At 42.1% G+C, this 13,311-nt stretch overlaps 2 protein-coding genes across 11 annotated transcripts in view; one reads left to right on the top strand and one right to left on the bottom strand.

Moving 5' to 3' along the window:
* IDE (insulin degrading enzyme) overlaps window positions 1–8,075 on the bottom strand; it is a 69,908-nt gene extending 61,833 nt beyond the window's left edge. Inside the window, exon 1 of one of the 3 annotated variants that reach the window (XM_054207210.1) lies at window positions 7,988–8,075. Coding sequence is in view for 2 of the 3 variants with exons in the window: in XM_054207209.1 (XP_054063184.1) it covers window positions 7,642–7,754 (113 nt within the window). In the remaining variant the exon portion in view is untranslated. Of the gene's footprint in view, window positions 1–7,641; window positions 7,884–7,987 lie in introns of those variants that run through there. The other 2 variants (XM_054207209.1, XM_054207208.1) reach the window with 2 other exon arrangements.
* Window positions 8,076–8,289: 214 nt separating this feature from the next.
* The window catches only part of KIF11 (kinesin family member 11), a 30,287-nt gene continuing 25,265 nt past the window's right edge, over window positions 8,290–13,311 (top strand). The window contains exons 1-4 of one of the 8 annotated variants that reach the window (XM_054205654.1): window positions 8,290–8,568; window positions 8,886–9,010; window positions 11,020–11,054; window positions 11,376–11,441. Coding sequence is in view for 3 of the 8 variants with exons in the window: in XM_054205648.1 (XP_054061623.1) it covers window positions 8,988–9,010 (23 nt within the window). In the remaining 5 variants the exon portion in view is untranslated. Of the gene's footprint in view, window positions 11,442–13,311 lie in introns of all 8 variants that reach the window. The other 7 variants (XM_054205651.1, XM_054205652.1, XM_054205649.1 and 4 more) reach the window with 7 other exon arrangements.

Below are 13,311 nucleotides of genomic sequence, written 5' to 3'. Positions count from 1 at the left end.
ACTGTTCTTCATGGTATTTCACTTGTACACGATTCTATTGGATTGACATACATAAGCATGCAGGAGAGCAAGGAGGTCTCTGAATCTCCTGATTTCACCTCTGCTAAGGAACACCTATCACTTGGTTTTCACCTAAGATATTCCACCTCATTAAGATACTAGGTTGCTTATCATAAAATGCATATATACTATAAACTTCTCGAGTTTGGATTTTTTTTTTAAATGTTATACAATTTCCATGTCATCTGTTATCTCCTTGTTATTTCTACACCACATCATTAAGTCACAGAACTTTACTGTTTGTTCAGATGACTCATCTTTCCCATGTGATTCATCAACTTACGCAGCTTCCGTGAAATCTTATGAGATTTCAGTTGATGTCTTGTGAAGCTGTACACCTCCACTTCATTTTATTATCATTCCCTGCTTCTGCCTCCTTCATAGGCTACCTCCAGCTTGGTAGTCAAATTTCAGTACAGGAAAAACTTAAAATTTTCAAAAGGTCAAAAATCAGTAATTAAGCCTCCAAACTAAGGACCTAAACTTGTATCTCCACCTTCACTGGTATTTTAATGGGCATTGTGACTACAACATTCTCTTTAACTGCAAATGGGTTTGCATGAGTAACCCACGATTATTTCCCTGCAAACTAAACTGTAGTACCAGACAACTCATATAAAAGCAAGAGCAGATCAACTATACAATATTCCTGGGAGGCAGTGCGTCAAAAGAACAAGACCGATACCTTCCTGCTTAGGTACCACTCCTCATGGCGTTATGTTACTACAATACAATAGCTAGAAAAGAAAATTTCACTTAAGATAGACTATGTATACAATGACTTTTTCTTAAGGAGTAAACTGTAAGACATAATATTAAACATTCCCTCACATGACTGCTTTTCTGCGCAACTTTTAAGTTCTCTAAGTGCAACTGCTTTATAACAATACCATCTTCCATTCTTTCACACAAGGATTCTAAAACACTACAAAGCACTTTTTGACAATAGAACTGCTTTTGATGACAGGAAAAAAAACTAATGGAAACAAGAAAGAATTCCATATTACTTGTAGTCTTTTGAAAAGTAGATTAATTCCTAAAGTCGTGTTCAGATGCTGTCCTGAAGCACACATGCTGTATCTACTTGCTATGCTGTCATTACAGTGAGCATTGAATGGCAATGGTCAGTAGCAAAGAAATTCATCCACAAACTAGATGCTATATTTATCGCACAGATAATATCCTAATAAAAATGTCATTAGAAGAAATATTGTTACACTGCTTTCATGAAACAGAAGCAACAGAGAAAGACCCAATAAAGCAGAGACAGCAGGAGCAAATACAAATCATTACTGTGGCACTGGGAATTCTTCCACTGGCTCAAAAATGACAGGTCGCAAGATGACAAACTAGAAAGAAAAAAAGAATGGGGATGTTTCAACTGAGAGCAGTGTCCCTATTCAATTACTAGGAAATACAAACATTCTTCCTCGTCATCAAAAGTACTTCAGTTCTACAAGAAAAGTATGTTAAAACAGACGCTGAATTTTAAATTATAGCACTTTGAAGTGAAATTATATTCTATTCTTTGAGGCCCCATTTTTGTAATAATTTCCAGGCAGGCAGTCCCTTGGAACCAGTGAGGCTCTCTGGGGATGCCACGTTCCACCTGCAAACAGAGTATTACATGGCAGGATTAAGTGATATATGATTCTGCCTAACTATTTTAATCTTTCAAAGTTATTTCAGTAAACTTACTTTAATTAAAAATTAGACAGTGTAGTCAAATCTAAGTTCAATGTTTGAACAATTAAAGGACCATATTTGAAAACCAATTAGCAGAAACTCCTGAGGGTTGCTTCAATGCAAGAATGTAACCAGCTAATAAAAATATGACCCCCAAAGCACAAACTCCAAAGTGCTTTTCAAGCTTATTTTTTTTTTTGCCATGACAGGCTGCACATATTTAAGTCAAATGTTGGTACACAGGTCTGAGCCAGATGAATGACTACAAACACTAATCAGCTCAAAGTAACCAGATGAACGGCAACAAACATTTATTAGGTTAGCAGATGTTTACGGCTGCATTCAGTTAGCTTAAAATTTGGGCATTGCTTGAAGCTTTTATGCAACTGAACCCAAATTACTTCTACGGACACATATGTGAGTGTTGCAACATACTCACTTTAGTTTACACTTGTGTATACTAGGATCTGAATTTTCCTGTTTCAACTCATGTTTCATCTGTCTTTTGAATACACCTGATACATTGACTGCAATACAATTGTTATTCAAGTTCTGTGTCTTTGAAAGCACACAAAAACCACAGTGAGATTCAATCTCACATTTTGCACCTGTTTCAAGTTCTGTATTTTATTTATATCCATTTCTTTTTAATTTTTTTTTAATCCCAAACTCAATTGCATACAATTTACCACAATGAAGTGAAGTGAAACCTTTGTTTGACCTCTCTCTGCTCTGTCCTGCAAGGGAGCCACCACTGATGACCTGTTCTCTGTATTATTTACTAATCCATATTGGTTTACAGTTCTTAGTAACTTACATGAAGATTTCTTCAGCTGCCAACGCCTGGAGTGAAAAAAGTGCTATGTGCTTCGGCAGAAGGCCCAGTGCTCCAGAACTACCAGCCAGAGTCTTCCCACCTCTCTTACATGGATGACTGACAGCACTGAATTGAGCACTCCAGAGGAGTCCATGGAGTTCTTCAGTTCCAGGCTCGTGGCTTTGCAACAATAAAATAAACCTCCATTCTTCTACAGGCCTTCACCCCTCCTCTATGTCTCTTGCACCTTCCTTTCCCCACGATAGCAGTAGAATTCAATGGCATTGTGACATGCTTGTATGTGCAACAGAGATGTTACCAGTAAGTCAACCAATAACCTACCTCCTCTCTTAACTTCTTGATTCACTTGTATGCTATAAATAAATAACTTTTTTTAGACTAAATTGTAGGCACTACAGGTTTTTTCCTAAAAACAGACATGTTTTTACTAAGTTCTGTTACCAAGAATGTAACTGAAAAAATGGAGCAGAGAAAGAGTACTCTCAAAAAAAAAAAAAAGCCAAACCCAAAACCCAACAAACAACAACAACAACTCAGGTGACCATTACCATAAAGAATACTTCAGGAGACTACCCATAACTATTCCAGATTACAGGTTCATCGGTAGACAAACCTAGCAGGCCTTCTTTTACACATTTGGTGATTAAAATAGTTCACATTATTCAGCATCTGTAAAGCATCAATCTTCTCTGCATTTACTTGTCACAAAGCTAGAGAACATATAAGATCTGAATACATTCCTGATGCTCATCTAAATAAATCTGATTGCATACACAGGCAGATAGACTGCAGAAGTAGACAAACTGCTCAAAACGTTAATATGTTTTATCACTTTTAAACTCATCAGGAATTCGGCATATTACTTTATACACAAAAGCTCCAACTACAAAGACCCACAATGATTTAATCAGTGCTACCAAGTTATTAAGAACAACTGATCATACCAAATCAGGCAAGTTTGAAGATGATGAATATTTATAAGGTTTTTGTTACATAGTTCATTTTGAAGAAATTATGAAAGTCTTGCTACAATTAAGGCATTTTCAGAACCTCGATCTGCAGCTTGTTGCCAAGTCTGTAGCTGACTTGGAAAATTCCCTCCTAATGATGGTGGCCAGGGCAGATGCCTGCCTTGCTCTCATTCCCAGAACGGTCCAAATTCTACAGCTTCTAGTTCACAGCAGTAAAACTTGGTCTGCCACAGGTTTCACTGCCAACATGACAGTAGAAAGTAGTACACAATAGACAGTAGAAAGACAGTACAGGAATTACCAGTAGTATTAATGAGACAACACCATGTGTGAACTTCGCAAAAACAAGGGCCCTGGTAGCTTCACATGTAAGATCAGGCCCCAGCTGAGTAACTGGCCTGAGTAGTAAAACAATGTGTGTTTTCAACAGTTTTGTGTTAGTCAAACAGGATGGGATATACAATCAAGACACCAAAAACCTAATCTACTGCCCTGACTACATTTCTTAACTTGACCATTCCACAGTTTCCAAAGCACTGGGCAAAAAAAAGTCAAACAAAAAGACAGGTTTTTATACAATCCGATTTCAGACGTAGCAATAAAGGATAACAAGTTTTTTAAGATTTCTGTATCTTACTTTTCCTATCTCTTCAAAAATTGCCCCAAACAATACATCAAAATACACCCTCCAGGGTAATCAAGTTCTATCTAGATTCACCAGAAACAGAAAACAATTGAAATTAAATTTTCCCTGGCACTTCTTTTCTTCAATTTTTTACAAGATCACTGAAAATTTGGCAAATTCCAAGAGGTCTTCCAAGCCTTTCATTATTTGAAAGATTGGTTCTTTTTTAAATTTAAGTAAAATTATCTTTTTTAAAATCTTTAGACGATATGATGATATAGGATCTTCCAAATGATTTCACAAATCTGACACGGTATTTTGGCTTGCATTGTTATTTTCATCAGAGTCTCAAACTGCATGCTAAGAACAAGACTGATAAGACTAGTTTCTGCGTTACATGACCAGCTGCTTCAAAGTGTATTTTACTCATTTTCTTCATAGGTGTACTCATTAATTCAATTAATTGCTTTATGCACTAATACTTGCAAGCCAGTGGTTCTCATTCTCTCTTCCTCTGGCCCTTACATTTTTCCTCTACCACTCTACAGCTGCAGGGCTTGGTCCACAACCCTGTGGACAAGCAAGCAGTGGTGGTGTCTAGCACATGGCCCTGCACACACCAGGAAACATAAAACTGGATGCTACAGGAGAGACCTCTATGCTTTATTCTAACTGTATTTTGATGTGTATTTCATACATTTTATCTGCAAGTAGCACATCAGATTGCCCGAGACTCTTTGTAAAGCCAACTCACTTAACACTTTATGCTACCATCTGTCTCATACCCTCAAAAAGAAAAACTTGTGAGGTCTGAATTAAAAAAACAAGATGAGACTAAAACTTTAGTTATACTGCATAACAACAAGAAAGATGAGAGAACTGGCAAGAAAATCTGATCTAGCAACAAAACCAGAAAGAACTTTAGGATTCTGAATCATGAAAAGTACTGTAATCCCACATTAAAAGCAACTGCTTATCTAACACTACAGCTCTGACATAACCAACAAACCTGTAACAGCGAGCAGTTTACAAGAGTCAGCAGTGTGTTTTAACAAAGGAAGTTTTCTGGCTGTTTACCTCTTTTGCATTTTAGTTTTTATGATTTTGGACTATTCAATTCTAGTTCTACTGTTAACACTGTAAGAAAACTCTCAACTCTAAAGCATTTTTTTCCATTTCAATTGTTTGGGCGAGCTATAGTTCTGACTCATTCTAAAAACAAGCTGCAGAAGGCCAGATCTAAATAGAAAGCTACAGTGAAGCAAGTTTCAAACAAGGTCCGTCAAAAATCACCTTATTGCATATATAGAGTGCTATCTCATAAGCATATTTTAACAACTTACAGACATCATAAAAGCTGAGAACATAAAGATGCTCATTGTCAGACCACGCACATACAGATACATAACTGTAGAAACAAAACCGATTGATTCCTCTACATTGTTATTACAAACTTTTTGATTCCTATCTTGTTAAAAGATCAATATATCAAAAATATTATGAAAGCATCCAATACAATAGAATTAATGTATCACAAATATCAACCCAACATGTGATTTCTCAGATGGTCTGACAGTATTTTTAGTCAATGACTTCTACAATAACCTGCAATGACCCCTAGCTACGAGTCTAACACTTTCCAGTTCGGTGAAACAGTGGAGGTAATTAACTTTTTGTCCCTTTTCTTCTCCTGGACCTAAAAGGGTAGGGAACTACTCTTGTATTCATGTGCAAACCATGTTACAGCCTTGACACTTTCATCAAATTCCCAAAGGTACCATTTCATCTAAAGGATTAAGCCACAGCCTTACAAGTGATCGCAGACAGAAAAGAGAAAGAGAGCAAAAAAGCACGCAAACATGCAAATATAAACCCTTCTAGGGACTTCCCAACTAGAATAGATAATTTCAGTGCTGTACATGAGATGAAAAGGAGGAGATAAGAAGCTCTAACTGAGAAATGATCTTGCTACTTGATGTGCAGATGAAGGTTAAAAACTGCACGAGAAGAAAAAGTTAAAGCTGAAAAAAAGGTGAAAGCACGAACAAAATTCAGAAACGGAAATAGGGAACATGTAATTGAAAGAAAGATTCTTAATTTTCCCATCTTCACTATCTTAAAAAAAACCCATCGCATGAAAGCACTATGCCTGCTCTCATTTCATTATTATTTATGTAAAACCTAATTCACAATTAAAATTGAACGGATGATTAAAACAGGTTTGTAGGCAGTATGAAAACACAACAGGCCCACTCACATATATAAAGTTAAATCCAAATACTGCATACATTAACATGCTTAAAGAGGAGTAATCTAGCAGGAGAAACTACAGCCTGAAAAAAGCACTGGCTCCCAATATACACTGTGGATTACCTTTACAATACATAGCAATTATGAACAATAACAGCACATCCGAATTTCGACACACGAGCACTGACAGCATGAGTCATCATAACTCACTTATTTTTTTTTACCAAAAGATGCTACTTTTGACGTCTCTTTTGCAGCATTATATATAGGTTTTGCTATTAAAATAACACATACAGCATTAAAGAAAGAAAACAACTTAGCCTCTTTCCCTCACCCAGCTGCTTCCTGGAAGAACTTTGCCGAGTTGTTACGCAGTTTATTTTGGCCCTCAAGCGAGCCATGCCAAGCCTCCTGCCAGCTCCTCCCTCCGTCCAGGTGCTACTGTCTCCCCTGGAACCGGTAACACACACACACACACACAACATACACCCCGACGAGACCCCCCACAATGCCAGTACTCGACAGCTCGTCGCAAACTGAAGAGGCTGCTCCTATCAACTTTGGGCAACTCTGATAGCAGCTTCTTTTTAAAGAATTTCAGCATTTTTCTTGTTTATATTTATGGCTTAGGAAGAGACGGCAAGTTTAGCAAGATGAAAATTGCGGGGGTTTTTTGGGGGTTTGGTTTTGGGGTTTTTTTTGAGAGGAAGGGAGAAACAAACACCAAAGCAAACCCACCGGGCAGCCCCCGCCGCGCCATAGCCGTACGGCCGATGTCCAAGACAGCTTTCTCAGCGGGGGCGCAGCCGGAGACACGGGAGCACGGCAGCCCCGCCACACACCGGGCTCCCCCGGGCGGGCCCTGCCGAGGCCGGGCGGGCAGGACGCAGGCCTCCCCGGCCCACACGGGCCCTTCGCCCCGCGTTCCCCGGCCACTTCCCCTCCCCACCACACACACACCGAGGTCCGGGTTTCCGCGGGCCGGGCCGCCCCGGCTCCCCACAGACCCAGGCGCGAAGCAGCACTCGGGGCAGGGCGGGCGCTCCCCTGGCCGCACAAGGTGCCCCCGCCCCGGCCGCGCCGCCACCTCTTACACAACACAGCGGGGGACAGGAGCGGTTCTCCGACCTCACCGCCCGTCACACGGTGCCGGGAGCCGGGGGCCTGCCCCAGCCACCCTGCCCCGGCCCTCCACCACACACCCACCGTACCCGAGAAAGCTGCGCCGCCGGCACTGAAGGAAAACCCGGGAAGCCGGGTCGGCGCAGGGGCGCGCTAAGCCCAGCAGAGCCCGCCTTAGCACAGGAAGCAGCCGCTGCCGCATATCCCGGCCCCGCCGCCAGCGCCCGGCCTTTCCCCGCCGCCGCCCGCCCCGGCCCGGCTCCGCTCGTCTCAGCACGCGCCGCTCCTCGGCGCGGCGGCCAGCGGCGGCGCCATCTTCTCCGCCCGCCTCCCCTCGCCGCCTGGCCAATCCCTCCCCGGCGCCCTCGGGGTCCCGTCCGCCCTCCTCACCCGGCGGGGCCGCCGCCACCGCGCCGGGCCTAGCAGGGCCCGTACCTGGGGGTGCGGGAGGCTGTCTCTGCTGCCGGGAGGGCCGGGGCTGCGGCTGGGGAGGGGGCAGGGGGCCTCTGGGAGGAGGCGGAGGCGGTGGAGGGGGTGGGTGGCTGGGCGGGGAGCCGGGGCGACACTCGTCGCGGCGGGAGGGGGGGGGGGGCCGGAGAGCCGCGCCCGGTGGAGGCGGACGGGGCTGCGGCGGGAAGGGCACCGGGGCGGCCCTGCCGAAGGGCTGGGTTGCGCCCGCGAAGGGGACCGTCTTGTGGCCCGGCCGCTTCCTGGTGGCCGGGCTCCGCGTCCCTGCCGGCCGGGCTCCGCGTCCCTGCCGGCGAAAGCCAAGGCAAAAGGTAATTAGGCGCCTCGTAATTGGAGTACAGTGGGTACGGTGCCGTCCTGGAGTGTCAGAGATTGCAGATCTCCCGGTTCGGCGGGTGCCAAAACCTTCCCTCCCCCTGAGGAGAGAACTGGCCCTCTGAGGGCTCGCCTTCGCCCGCGGGGACCTGCTCGACGCCACCGGGCCCCGCTGCTTCGGGCGTAGGACTCTCCTCGCAGGATGGCTTTACGACGTGTAAAGGCTGCATAAGGTTGAACTTCTGATATAACTCCATGTATTTGGGTTTTATGGGGAGATTTTTTTTTTCTGGGTAGATTTCCCTGTGGGAAAGTTGCGGTTGTGGCTGGCTGCTTTAATTCCTTTTCTAGGCAAAAGAAAACCCACCCCAGAACAGCCCACTGCTTGCAGTTCTAGTTATGCGCTTTCTTCAGATGTATCTATGTCTTATTTCTCAAAGCTTAAAAAAAAAAAAAAAAAAAGAATGTGCTACATTTAATGATTTAATGCCCGATTTTAGTCCAGGGAGGTATCACATCACACTTCCCCACTGCTTGCCGTTTATCACAGGTGGTATCTCGCAGCTGGAAGTCCACAGAACCCTCCTCCTGTCATAAAAAGGTAGAAAGATGTGACCTGACAAGTTAGCTGAAGTTATTTCTCCACACAAAGATGGGACTGAAGATGGATCAGAGGTAACTTTAAACTTGTCGTCTTTGGTCAAATTAGCTGTTAGAAGTTGCAGCACACTACTCCATACGGTCAACAAAATCTGTCAGGGAATCTGGGTAGACATTCAGCTGCTGCTTTCCACTGAGGTCTGTGCTGCTATAGAGACGCTCTTACGAGTACCTGAGATACCCAATTTAAAACATTCGTGTCTATATCGAGTACACCCACACTGCTGCCCTCAGTTTAGACACAGAACTGTCTCTCAAGTTAACTAATCCTGGTTGGCGCAAGGCAGTTGGTAGTTTTCACCTAAATTAACTGGTTGGATTTAGAACTGTGTGGGAGCCTCATTTTAACACAATATGTTAACTCCTGTGAAAATGAAGGATATCTTTGTCCTCATGGGATTCTAGTTTGAGGCAGTCTGGGGTTTTTCCATTTCCTAGTGTATGTAAAAGTCAAGACCAGGCTGGAGGGAAAAAGGACAGGATAAATGGTAACATCTTAAAACCTCCGTCCGCCCCATTGCAGTTGCCAGTGCATAAGAGAGGGCAATACCATTTGTGCCTGGCAGAAAGCACGCTGACAGATTAGTGCCTCTTCATGATCTGTCTCCCTCCCTCTCTGAAGCAACTGGGGGATTAAGAGGAATTGGAGTTGCTGTCTTAAATTGGACGTATAGTAGAAATGCTTCTGCCTTGATTGTTAAGGCAAGTTGTAGGCATGTTGTATCAGTTACCATGTAGGGGTGAAAGCTTAAAAATTACACAGTTTCAGGCAGTTCATTCCCTTTTCAGGTGCTGACAGAAAGTTTGCTAGCCTAATGTAGCCGAATGTATATATTTAGTTAATGCTGGCCTGATGTATATTTAGCTGCTCTGATAAATCCTGCCTTTCGCTATAGCTCTTGCCTAGGACATACACAGGGGCAATTCTGGGAAAGCAAAGTGGCCTGCACCAGCAAAACTGTGGTGGTCTGCTAATAGTTGCATCTAAAGCAAGCGCTTCTACTTCTGTAGCTGTGGTGATGAAAGATCACACCTCGTGTATCTAAAATAAGTGTTGCAGCAGAGATGTGCAACAGAGGTCGCACCTACTGTACTTTACACCTATTTTCTCCACTGTAAGTTTATTTAGCGGTTATTCAATGTCACTGACGTTTATTCAGAGCAGACTGTGTTCTGATAATCTAACCCCTCTCTGCTTCAGCTTATACTGGCAAAAATTACACCCATCCACTATTTTGGATATCTTTTCCATGTTTCAAAGATACTTTAATACAAGACCATCAGCAAATGTAAAGAGGACTTTCAGTAAAATTCCTTTCTTGGCATAGTCCAGCAACTAAGATTTCTTCCTGATTAAATTTTAATTGCTCGTAGACAATTGGTGCTTTCAGTCCTGCCGCCTTCATCTGCCCTAATGGAAAAACAGGTGAACTGAAGTATGATTTAGAGTAAGTGTGAAAATTACTCAAAAATTCCCATGAAGAAGCCTTATGGAGTAGCGGTGTGGAGATCCCTCTTCAGGATATGCGATATAACAGTACAGTGCAGGGAAAGTTATCGATCAAAGCAGGCAGGTTACAGATAATTTAGAATAAGCACAGTATTTTATATTCCTCTCAAAAGCTAAGAGGCAGCAAGTGTAAAAACTCTAGGTACAGTCTTGATATGCTTCTAATGGAGGCATATTTTTCCACTTAGCTAAAATTCTGAATTAAATTCAAATTGTAATTGTATATAAAAGGGCTTTGTAGCAAACTGGCCTCAGGCTGAAAAAAGCATAGCTTATGATTGTTATTTCCGCTCCAAAATAAATAGTGGCAACTTCATGACAAGGCATAGATGAAAGAAGATAGTTTGTTGATTGCTCTCAGTATAAAAATACTGAATGAGTTAAATTTAAAAATTATTAAAGTCCAAAGATAATGATAAAACAAGGAGACGTTTCCTGTTGACTTCAGTGGGTCCTGTCAAGTCTCCATGTTTTCACTTTTCCCATTCATTGTTTATTTTTTTATTATATAAAGGATGCCATCCAGCTGCACACCTTAACTGAAAATAGGTAAGCGTATGGAAAATTATCAGCTTTACTCTGCACTAATTACACAAATTACACTACTTACACTAATTACACCTCCCTATGTGTGGTATTTGTTTTTTATTATGGTGACTGTAACTATAAAAATATCTAAAAGTGCTACCATCTGTGTCTCTGTTGGACAGTGATGTGGCATACATGCAGAAAAAAAGAGATCCTTTATTCTGTGTATTTTCCCTGGTTAGTTGAAACCAATTCTGTTTTTAATCATGTTACGTATGCATTGAGTCCTTAATTTTTAACAAGGTAGCTATTTTATTGTATCTTATCTTTAATTTTTAACAGTGAAATAATTACCCTGTTACTTTGACTGGAGAACCCTGTCCTCAGCTGAGAACATATCAGTACAGCGTATGTGTGAGTCCTTATTGTTTAACTTTCTGTATGTGTACAACAGAGTTTAGAATATTACTGGCCAACTGGACAGACTGTTCAAAGGCTAGAAATTGCTTTTTGTTTATCTGAGGTGCAGGTCATCTCCCCTTTAATGTGAGTATGCAATTAATTGATAATTTTTTTCCTATATCACTGATAATATTAAACAATATTAAACTCTTACAATGTTCAATACAAAGAGGCTTACTTGCTGGTAATTCTTCACTGGTAATTGCATGTGGAGACCCTTCTGTAGCCTATTTCAGGTCATACTCTGTGTAGCATGTCTGTAATCAAAACAGGTGTTACTAAGCGTTAAAGAAGTCTCACCCAAACTTATAATTTGTATTAATTATATCTCTCCATTATTATAACCTTTCTTAATTCTTAGCTAATCATGTTTACTGTCAATAATTTTATTATTTGTGAGGCCTCCATATCTGTAATTACGCAGGTCAGCTGATAGAAATCGTAGGAAAACACGGATTTTTTTTGAGACGTGCATTGTTCATGAATATCACCATAATACAGTGACTTCTTGTTGGCAAGCTTTAGTGAAAAGTTGTCCCTTTTGATCAATAAATGGGGATTAGTAATCTCTACTGCAGTCGTTACACTGGCAGTTGTGTGTATTATTTATATAATCCATTTTTCTGTAATGTTTTTGTCTCAAAAAAAAAAAATAATGCATGATGATGCACATGCCTTCTTCATTGGGGAGGGGGTAGGGAATGAGCAAGCAGCTGCATGGTTCTAGTTGCTGGCTGGGGTCAAACCATGACACGTCATAATATCAGCCCACCAAACTCAATTTGGTTGGAAAGTTAAACTCTAAGACTGTTAGAAAATACAGGTTCCTAGTTGTCTATGCGTATAAATTTTAAGTGTTTTGTTACAAGCTTTTTCTACAGAATTGTAGTCTTATTTCTAGGTTTGAGGCCAAAAGGTTAAAAATTGATGTTGAAGGGCAGTAGTTCATTTGGCAGTTAGTAACTTCCAAACGTCTGTGCTTGTAAAGTAGTTTTCTTTTCATGTAATATATTTATATGCTATATATACTTGAAGATTGTATTGTTTTCGGTGGCACACAAGCCGTAAAGTCTTACATGGAGCAAAGAGAAAATACTCATAAAAGCTGGAAATTAAAATTGTTATTAATCACTATAAACATTATATAGCCTCTTTTCTGCTTCATCATCGGTCTATATTTAGAATGGCAGGCAAGTTTGTTGATGTTAATGTTTTCTGAATCAATTTCTGCTCACACCAGACTAGGAATCCAACACTTCATGTCCTTTGCTATAAAAATAACGTGTGTATTTCTCAGATTCTATTCTTCGCTAAACTGGGCGGGCGTGTTGATCTGCTTGAGGGTAGGTTGGCTCTGTAGAGGGATCTGGACAGGCTGGACCGATGGGCTGAGACCAATGGTATGAGGTTCAACAAGGCCAAGTGCCGGGTCCTGCACTTGGGTCACAACAACCCCATGCAGCGCTACAGGATTGGGGCAGAGTGGCTCGAAAGCAGCCTGGCAGAAAAGGACCTGGGGGTGTTGGTTGACAGCCGGCTGAATATGAGCCAGCAGTGTGCCCAGGTGGCCAAGAAGGCCAACAGCATCCTAGCCTGTATCAGGAATAGTGTGGTGAGCCGGACTAGGGAAGTGATCATCCCCCTGTACTCGGCACTGGTGAGGCCCCACCTCGAGCACTGCGTTTAGTTTTGGGCCCCTCGCTACAAGAGGGACATTGAGGTGTTGGAGCGTGTCCAGAGAAGGGCTACAAAGCTGGTGAGGGGTCTGGAGGACAAACCTTATGAAGAACGACTGAGGCAGCTGGGGTTGTTTAGC

Source organism: Rissa tridactyla, chromosome 6, assembly GCF_028500815.1.
Source record: "Rissa tridactyla isolate bRisTri1 chromosome 6, bRisTri1.patW.cur.20221130, whole genome shotgun sequence".
Taxonomy (NCBI): domain Eukaryota; kingdom Metazoa; phylum Chordata; class Aves; order Charadriiformes; family Laridae; genus Rissa; species Rissa tridactyla.
Note: the sequence above shows the minus strand (reverse complement) of the source record. Positions and strands in the feature narration are given on the sequence as shown.